The 9,434-nt window shown below is 51.4% G+C and overlaps 1 protein-coding gene across 3 annotated transcripts; it reads right to left on the bottom strand.

Annotated features, from left to right (window-relative positions):
- Positions 1–204: 204 nt before the first annotated feature.
- On the bottom strand, positions 205–9,353 carry CCDC25 (coiled-coil domain containing 25). Of its 3 annotated transcripts, XM_041473019.1 has the most exons (6): positions 8,817–9,008; positions 7,084–7,187; positions 3,555–3,725; positions 3,471–3,523; positions 1,931–1,976; positions 205–354 (listed from the first exon to the last, which is right to left on the bottom strand). In XM_041473019.1, exons 1-6 carry the CDS (start codon positions 8,935–8,937, stop codon positions 325–327), a joined length of 525 nt encoding a protein of 174 aa, XP_041328953.1. In that variant the 5' UTR covers positions 8,938–9,008; the 3' UTR covers positions 205–324. The 3 variants fall into 3 exon arrangements, with proteins under 3 accessions (XP_041328953.1, XP_041328932.1, XP_041328941.1); XM_041472998.1 differs by lacking the exons at positions 205–354; positions 1,931–1,976; positions 3,471–3,523; positions 3,555–3,725; positions 7,084–7,187 and adding an exon at positions 7,194–7,545 and having other exon boundaries at positions 8,817–9,353; XM_041473007.1 differs by lacking the exons at positions 205–354; positions 1,931–1,976; positions 3,471–3,523; positions 3,555–3,725; positions 7,084–7,187 and adding an exon at positions 7,552–7,636 and having other exon boundaries at positions 8,817–9,342.
- Between the last annotated feature and the right edge of the window lie 81 nt (positions 9,354–9,434).

Genomic DNA, 9,434 nt, shown 5'->3' with positions numbered 1-9,434 from the left:
GATTTTTCCCAATTTTTCCATTTTTTTTCCATTTTTTCCCACTTTTTCCCCGTTTTTCCCCCCTCTCCCAGCCCAGCTCCCCGGGCACCGTCGGGAATTCCGCGCGATCCCGAAGGGGAAAATCCCAGAAATCCCAATCCCCTCCATCCCCCCTCACATCCAGAGCAATTCCCGAATTCCCGGGGCAAGAATTCCAGAGGCGGCCCCGGCCGATCCCAGGCTTTGTTGGCTCCGACATTCCCGGGAATCCCCCCAAAGTCTGGGAGCTCCTGGGGCTCCCCCAGCTCCTTTTCCTGGGAATTCCCAAGGGGCCGGGAAGGATCCTCACATGAAATCGTCCGAGTCGTTCCCGTCCTGCCGGGAAAAGCGGGAATTGGGAATTTGGGAATGTGGGAATTAGGGATTTGGGAATATGGGATTGGGATTTTGGGGAATTTGAGAATGGGAATTGGGGATTTGGGAATCGGGGATTTGGGAATTTGGGATTCGGAAATGGGGAACTGGGAATGTGGGAATGGGAATCTGGGATGTCGGGAATGGGGGAATTGAGAATGGGAATGGGAATGTGGGAATTTGGGAATTGGGGGATTTGAGAATTGGGAATTGAGAATGGGAATTGGTGATTTGGAAATTTGGGAATGGGGGAATTGGGATTGTGGGAGTTGAGGATTTGGGAATTTGGGAATGGGGGAATTTGGGAGGTTGGGAATTGGGAATATGGGATTGGGAACTGGGGGGAATTGAGAACAGGAATTGGGGATTTGGGAATTTGGGATTGGGGGAATTGGGGATCTGGGATTTGGGAATGGGGGAATTGGGATTGTGGGAGTTGAGGATTTGGGAATTTGGGATTCGGGAATGGGAAATTGGGAATGTGGGGAATTGGGGATTTGGGAATGGGAATATGGGAATGGGAATGTGGGAATTTGAGAATATGGGATTGGGAATTGGGGGGATTTGAGAATTGGGAATTGGGGATTTGGGAATGTGGGAATTAGGGATTTGGGAATATGGGATTGGGATTTTGGGGGATCTGAGAATGGGAATTGGGGATTTGGGAATCGGGGATTTGGGAATTTGGGATTCGGAAATGGGGAACTGGGAATGTGGGAATGGGAATCTGGGATGTTGGGAATGGGGGAATTGAGAATGGGAATGGGAATGTGGGAATTTGGGAATTGGGAATGTGGGATTGGGAATTGGGGGATTTGAGAATTGGGAATTGAGAATGGGAATTTGGGAATGGGGGAATTGGGAATGTGGGGAATTGGGAATTTGGGAATTTGGGATTCAGGAATGGGAAATTGGGAATGTGGGGAATTGGGAATGGGAATATGGGAATGGGAATGTGGGAATTTGGGGGATTTGAGAATTGGGAAATGAGAATGGGAATTGGGGACTTTGGGAATGGGGGAATTGGGGATCCGGGATTTGGGAAGGGGAATTGGGAATGTGGGGAATATGGGATTTGGGAATTGGAATTTGGGAATGTGGGAATTTGGGAGGTTGGGACTTGGGAATATGGGATTTGGGAATATGTCCCATTATTCCCACCCCACTCCTGTTCCTATTCCCGTTCCCGTTATTCCCATTATTCCGATCATTCCCAATCCCATTTTCCCCATTATTCCCATTATTCCCTTTCCCATCATCCCATTCCCATTATTCCCAATCCCATCTTCCCACCATCCCCATTATTCCCAATTCCATCATTCCCATTCCATTCCCAGAATTCCCAGCATTCCCAATCCCATTCTCATCATTCCCATTATTCCCAATCCCATCTTTCCCACCATTCCCATTAATCCCAACCCCAATCCCATTATTCCCATTCCCATCCCAGTCCCATTCCCAATCCCATTTTCCCCATCATTCCCGTTTTTCCCCTCCCCTTCCCGAGGAATTCCCGGAATTCCGGAGGGTTCCTCACCTGGTTGGAGGACATGTTCTCTGCCTTCATCAGGGACGAGTAGCTCCTGCAGGGAGAATTCCCAAAATTATCCCGGAATTCCGGGGGAATTCCCACTAAAAACCCGGGCTGGATCCCAGAATTCCCGAGGATTTTCCCTCTGGAATTCCGCCCCTCGTCGATTCTCCCGCCATTCCCTTTTCCCGAGGTTTTTCTCCGGGATCTCCCAGCTGCAAATTCCCAGATTTGGGATCCCAATCCCGGTTTTCCCAGTCTGGATCCTGGGAAATTCCCAGATTTCCTTCCATCCCGGTTTTTGTGGAGCTCCGGGGAAGCTCCCGAGGGAATCCTGGGAATCCCAAATTCCCAAATCCCTCGGGAGGAATTCCCGGCATATTCCGGCCCCTCACTCCTGGTTATCCGGGATCCGGAATTCCAGAGGGAGCAGGAGCAGGAGAAATCCTGGGAAAGCTCCGGAATTGCCGGGGAAAATTCCAGAGGGAATTCCAGAGGGAATTCCAAAGGAAATCTAGAGAGAATTCCAGAGGGAATTGGGGTGATTCCAGTCCCGATTCCAGAGAGAATTGCAGAGGGAATTCCCCAGAAAATTCCAGGAGAAATTCCAAAGGCAATTCCGAAGGTAATCCAGAGGCAATTCCACAGGTAACTAAGGGAATTCCAGAGGGAATTCCAATGGGAATTTCAGATGCAATTCCACAGGCAATCCAAAGGCAATTCCAGAGGCAGTTCCAGAGACAACAGAAGGAATTCCAGAGGGAATTCCAGCGGGAATTCCAGAGGCAGCTCCAGCTCTCCCCCAGCATTCCCAGTCCCCACCCCCTGACCGAAGCCGGGATTCTCCTTGGAAATCCCCCAGGAGCTCCGATCCCAGAATTCCTACCAAACATCCCCGGAATTCCCAGCAAACGTTCCTGGAATTCCCAGGAAACATTCCCACCAAACATTCCTGACATTCCCAACAAACATTCCGGGAATTCCCGCCAAACGTTCCCATCATTCCCACAAGTCATTCCCAAGATTTCAACCAAACATTCCCACCAGACACTCCCAACATTGTCACCAAACATTCCCACCAAACATTCCCGAAATTCCCACCAAACATTCCCGGAATTCCCACCAAACACTCCTGGAACTCCCACCAAAGATTCCCACCGCCCCTGGAATTCCCGGAATTCCGTGACTCCCACCGGAGCTCCTCCCTCTGCTCCTGCAGCTGCAGCCGGCGCCGCATTCCCACCAAACATTCCCAACATTCCCACCAAGCATTCCCACCAGACATTCCCAACAAACAGCCCTGGAATTCTCAACAAACTTTCCGACCAAACATTCCTGGAATTCCTGGCATTCATTCCCACCGGAGCTCCCCCATCTCCCTCTCCCTGCGGAGCTCCTCCCTCTGCTCCCGGCGCTGCTCCTGCAGCTCCAACCAGCGCCACATTCCCACCAAACATTGCCAACATTCCCACCAAACAACCCTGGAATTCTCAACAAACTTTCCCACCAAACATTCCTGGAATTCCCAGCATTCCAAGATTCCCACCGGAGCTCCTCCATCTCCTTTTTCCGGCGGAGCTCCTCGCGCTGCTCCCAGTGCTGCTCCTGCAGCTCCATGCGGCGCTGCCACCAAACATTCCCAACCAGACATTTGCTCCTGCAGCTCCATGCGGCGCCGCCCTCGCTCCTCGCGGTCGCGGCATTCCCGCTCGGCCGCCAGGTCCGGGAAGCGCTCCACGCGCGTGCGCTCCAGGCGCCGCAGCTGCTCCGCCGCACGCCGCTCCACCGTCACCGAGCGCACCTGGGAAACCGGGATAAACCGGGCTTGAACCGGGACTAAACCTGGGACTAAACCGGGATTGAACCGGGATTGAACCAGGATTGAACCTGGGCGGCTCCTTTCCCGCTCCCCCCCCCCCCGCCGCTCCACCGTCAGTGAGCACACCTGGGAAACCGGGATAAACCGGGCTTAAACCGGGCTTGAACCTGGGACTAAACTGGGATTGAACTGGGATGGAACTGGGATTGAACCTGGGACTAAACCGGGATTGAACCGGGATGGAACCAGGATTAAACCAGGATTGAACTGGGAATAACGGGAATTAAACGGGGAATTGGGAGTGTGCTGCCCCCCCCCCCGCCGCTCTACCGTCACCGAGCGCACCTGGGAAACCGGGATAAACCGGGCTTGAACCGGGACTAAACCTGGGACTAAACCGGGATTGAACTGGGATGGAACTGGGATTGAACCGGGACTGAACTGGGAATAACGGGAATTAAACTGGGAATTGGGAGTGTGCTGCTCCGCCACCCGCCGCTCTACCGTCACCGAGCGCACCTGGGAAACCGGGATAAACTGGGTTTAAACCGAGTTTAAACCTGGGACTAAACCAGGATTGAACCTAGGACTAAACCGGGATTGAACCTAGGACTAAACCGGGATTACACCAGGAATAACGGGAATTACACTGGGAATTGGGAGTGCGCTGCTCTGGCGCACGCTGCTCCAATGTCACTGAGCACACCTGGGAAACCGGGATAAACCGGGCTTGAACCCGGGACTAAACCACGATTGAACCGGGATGGAACCGGGATTAAACCAGGATTGAACTGGGAATAATGGGAATTACACTGGGAATTGCCAGTGTGCTGCTCCACCGCATGCCGCTCCACTGTCAGTGAGCGCACCTGGGAAACCGGGATAAACCGGGCTTGAACCCGGGACTAAACCACGATTGAACCGGGATGGAACCGGGATTAAACCAGGATTGAACTGGGAATAATGGGAATTACACTGGGAATTGCCAGTGTGCTGCTCCACTGCCGGCCGCTCCATCATCAGTGAGCGCACCTGGGAAACCGGGATAAACCGGGCTTAAACCAGGATAAACCGGGATTGAACCTGGGACTAAACCAGGATTGAACCTGGATTGAACCAGGATTGAACCAGGGATTACACCGGGAATTGGGAGTGCGCTGCTCCGCCGCACGCCGCTCCACTGTCACTGAGCACACCTGGGAAACCGGGATAAACCGGGCTTAAACCTGGCTTGAACCTGGGACTAAACCAGGATTGAACCGGGAATTACACTGGGATTAAACCAGGAATAATGGGAGTTAAACTGGGAATTGCCAGTGTGCTGCTCCACTGCCGGCCGCTCCACCGTCAGTGAGCGCACCTGGGAAACCGGGATAAACCGGGCTTAAAACGGGATAAACCGGGATTGAACCTGGGACTAAACCGGGATTGAACTGGGATGGAACTGGGAATAACGGGAATTAAACTGGGAATTGGGAGTGTGCTGCTCCGCCGCCCGCCGCTCCACCGTCAGCGACCACGCCTGGGATTAAACTGGGAATTGAACTGGGCAAAGCGGGAATTAAACCGGGAATTGGGGTTCTGCTCCACCACCAGTGTGTGCACCTGGGATTCCTGGAAAAATGGGAATTAAACTGGGAATTCCAAGGAAAAAGAGGAAAAAAAGGGAATCGGGGGTGTGCTGCGCCACTGATGTCACGCGCGCCTGGAAAAGCGGGAATTCCAGGGAAAAAACTGGGAACTGGGATCAGCAAAGGCCCCGATCCCAGTTTGTGTGGGAATGTTGGGAACTGCGGGAAAACTGGGAATTGTGGGCAAACCGGGAATTGTGGGAAAAGCGGGAATGGGGGCGGTCCCAACGGGAGCCACGTGCCGGTGCTGCTCCCTGCTGGCGACGGTGGGAATTGCGGGGAAACCGGGAATGCGGAATGTTCCCAACGGGAAAAACGTCCCAGTCCTGGTTCGTGCTGGGAATCGTGGGAAAACCGGGAATGCGGAATGTTCCTGATGCTCCCATTCCCGGATTCCCAAGGTTCCCACTCCCAGATTCCCAGTAGTCATTCTCGGACTCCTGAGGTTCCCATTCTGCATTCCTGCTGTTCCCATTCCCAGACTGATTCCCGTGGTTCCCACTCCCCATTCCCACATTCCCATTCCCAGAGTCATTCTGGTCTCTGTCTCTCATGTCCCGGGTGGAAGCCAATCCGTTCCCATTCCTGGATGGATTCCCGCTGTTCCCGTTCCCAATTCCCGCTGTTCCCGTTCCCAATTCCCGCCGTTCCCATTGCTGCACTCCCATTGTTCCCATTCCCAACTCCTGTTGTTCCCATTCCTAGATTCCCATTGCTCCCATTCCCGCTCTTCCCATTCCCCCATTCCCTCTGTCCCCATTCCCAAATTCCCAGATTCATTCCCGCTGGTTTCTCTCTCACATCCTCGTGCTGGTGGAAGGCAATCTATTCCCATTCCCAAATTCCCATTGTTGCCATTCCCATTCCCACATTCCCGTGTCCCCCTCCCATGTCCTTGTGCTGCTGGAAGCCGATCTGCTGCCATTCCCCTTCCCGGATTCATTCCCAGGTTCATTCCCAAACTCCCACACTCCCATTCCCATTCCCACATTCCCATTCCCTCGTCACTCACGTCCTTGCTGCGGTGGAAGCCGATCTGTTCCCGTTCCCGTTCCCAATCCCATTCCCAGGATTATTCCCAGGATTATTCCCAAATTCCCATTCCCTCCTCACTCACGTCCTTGCTGCGGTGGAAGCCGATCTGTTCCCGTTCCCGTTCCCAATCCCATTCCCAGGATTATTCCCAGGATTATTCCCAAATTCCCATTCCCTCCTCACTCACGTCCTTGCTGCGGTGGAAGCCGATCCGATCCCGTTCCCATTCCCATTCCCATTCCCATTCCCAATCCCATTCCCACATTCCCAAATTCCCAAATTCCCATTCCCTCACTCTTACATCCTTGCTGCGGTGGAAGCCGATCCGTTCCCATTCTCATTCCCACATTCCCAGGTTTATTCTCAAATTCCCATTCCCATCACTCACGTCCTTGCTGCGGTGGAGGCCGATCTGTTCCTGTTCCCATTCCCAATCCCATTCCCAAATTCCCAAATTCCCAGGTTTATTCCCAAATTCCCATTCCCTCACTCACGTCCTTGCTGCGGTGGAGGCCGATCCGTTCCCAATCTCAAATTCCCAAATTCCCAGGTTTATTCCCAAATTCCCATTCCCGTGTCACTCACGTCCTTGCTGCGGTGGAAGCCGATCTGTTCCCGTTCCCATTCCCAATCCCAAATTCCCAGGATTATTCCCAAATTCCCATCACACTCACGTCCTTGCTGCGGTGGAAGCCGATCTGCCCCACGTCCATGTCGGGCGTTTTGCGCAGGTTGCTCCAGGGCGTGTAAACCACCGTCACCGAGCTCAGCTTGCAGCCTGCAAAACGGGGCAAAAACCGGCAAAAACGGGCAAAAACGGGTTAAACTGAAATGGGGAAAGCACCGTCAGCGAGCTCAGCTTGCAGCCTGCAAAACGGGGCAAAAACCGGCAAAAACGGGCAAAAACGAGTTAAACTAAAATGGGGGAAAGCGCCGGCACCGAGCTCAGCTTGCAGCCTGGAAATGGGGCAAAAACCGGCAAAAACGGGCAAAAACGGGTTAAACTAAAATGGGGGAAAGCGCCATCACCGAGCTCAGCTTGCAGCCTGCCAAAACGGGGCAAAAACCGGCAAAAACGGGCAAAAACGGGTGAAAATACAATGGGGAAAGCACCGTCACCGAGCTCAGCTTGCAGCCTGCCAAAACGGGGCAAAAACCGGCAAAAACGGGCAAAAACGGGTTAAACTAAAATGGGGGAAAGCGCCGTCACCGAGCTCAGCTTGCAGCCTGCCAAAATGGGGCAAAAATGGAGAAAAATGGGCAAAAATGGATAAAAAATGGCTAAAAAGGGGTAAAGCACTAGCACTGAGCTCAGCTTGCAGCCGGAAAAATGGGAAAAATGGGGAAAAATGGAAAAAAAATGGGAAAAATGGGGTAAAGCACGGTCACCAAGCTCAGCTTGCAGGCTGGAAATGGGGGAAAAATGGGAAAACATGGGGAAAAAATGGGGAAAACTGTTTATGTGGGAAAAAATGGGAAAAATGGAAAAAATGGGATAAAATGGGGTAAAGCATGGTCACCAAGCTCAGCTTGCAGGCTGGAAATGGGGGAAAAATGGGAAAACATGGGGAAAAAATGGGGAAAACTGTTTATGGTAAAAACACAGTAAAAATGGGAAAAATGGGGAAAAAGTAGGAGAAATAAATGGGAAAAAATGGGGAAAGTTGAGAGAAATAAATGATGAAAAATGGGAAAAAATGGGGAGGAACAAGGAAAATAAAGAGGAAAATGGGGAAATAAAGGGGGGAAAAGGGAAATGGAAAAAAGGGAAATAAATGGGAAAAATGGGGAGAAAACAGGAAAAATAAATGGAAAAAACGGGAAAAAATGGGGGAAACAGAAAGCAAATGGGAAAATATGGGGAAAAGAGGGAAAAAAGGAGGGATAGTTGGGAAAATTGGAAAAAATGGGAATAAAATGGGGGGAAAATGGGAGAAAAATGGGGAAAAGTGAAGGAAATGTGGGAAGAATGGGGAAAAAGTGGGAAAAGTGTGGAAAAATGGGGAAAAGAAGTGAAAAATAGGGAAAAAAGTGGGGAAAATGGGAAAAAAGTGGGGAAAATGGGGGAAAAATGGAAAAAAATGGGAAAATAGGGAACAAGTGGGGAAAAATGAGGGAAAAATTCAGAAAAATTGGGAAAATAGTGGGGAAATGGGAAAAGGGGGAGGAAAGTGGGGGAAAACTGGGGAAAAGTGAACAAAATGGGGGGAAAAAGTGGGAAAATGGGAAAAGAGAAGGAAAGAGGAGGAAAAAAATTGGGAAAAAAATGGGGAAAAAAATCAGGAAAAATGGAAATAAAGCGGGAAAAACGTGGGGGAAAACGAGGAAAAAATTGGGGGAAATGGGAAAAGAGAAGGAGAAAGGGGGGGGAATTTGGGAAGAGGGAAAAAAGGGGATTTTGGGGTACCTTGGATGCTGTTGGCCTTGACCAGGTGGGCGCAGTCGCTCAGCACCTCCTTGGGGATGTCGTCCACGCTCTGGCCCTGCCGCGGGGCAGCGACTCCGACCTCGGCCCCTCTCCATCCCATGGGCCACGACTGCCCACTTCTCCCAAGGATTGCCCACTTTTCCCAACGTTTGCCCACCTTTCCCAACGTTTGCCCACTTTTCCCAATGTTTTTCCCAATTTTCCCAAGGCTTTTCCCATTTTTCCCAAGGTTTTCCCTCTTTTCGCAAGATTTCCCCATGGATTTCTCAAGGTTTTTCCCAATTTTCCCAAGGTATTCCCACTTTTCCCAAGGATACTTTTCCCAAGGTTTGCCCACTTTTCCCAATGGTTTGGCCAATTTCCCCAGGATTTTTCCCATTTTTCCCAAGGTTTTCCCTCTTGTCGCAAGATTTTCCCAATTTTCGCAAGATTTTCCCAAATTTCCCAAGAGTTTTCCCACATTTACCCAAGGTTTGCCCACTTTTCCCAAGGTTTTCCCTCTTTTCCCAAGGATTTCCCTCTTTTCCCAAGGTTTTGCCCACAATTTTCTCAAGGTTTTCCCACTTCTCTCAAGGTTTTTCCCTCTTTTCCCAAGGT

This window comes from Pyrgilauda ruficollis, unplaced genomic scaffold (assembly GCF_017590135.1).
Source record: "Pyrgilauda ruficollis isolate IOZ18807 unplaced genomic scaffold, ASM1759013v1 scaffold1093, whole genome shotgun sequence".
NCBI lineage: Eukaryota > Metazoa > Chordata > Aves > Passeriformes > Passeridae > Pyrgilauda > Pyrgilauda ruficollis.
This window is presented reverse-complemented; position numbering and strand designations above follow the sequence as displayed.

Bases quoted from the DNA above. Each gene is read 5' to 3' on its own strand.
- CCDC25 (XM_041472998.1), bottom strand. From the start codon at position 9,216: ATGGGAAAAATCCTGGGGAAATTGGCCAAACCATTGGGAAAAGTGGGC. The intron at 7,546-8,816 runs GTACCCCAAAAT...CCGTTTTGGCAG, and splicing joins CAAGGCCAACAGCATCCAAG to GCTGCAAGCTGAGCTCGGTG.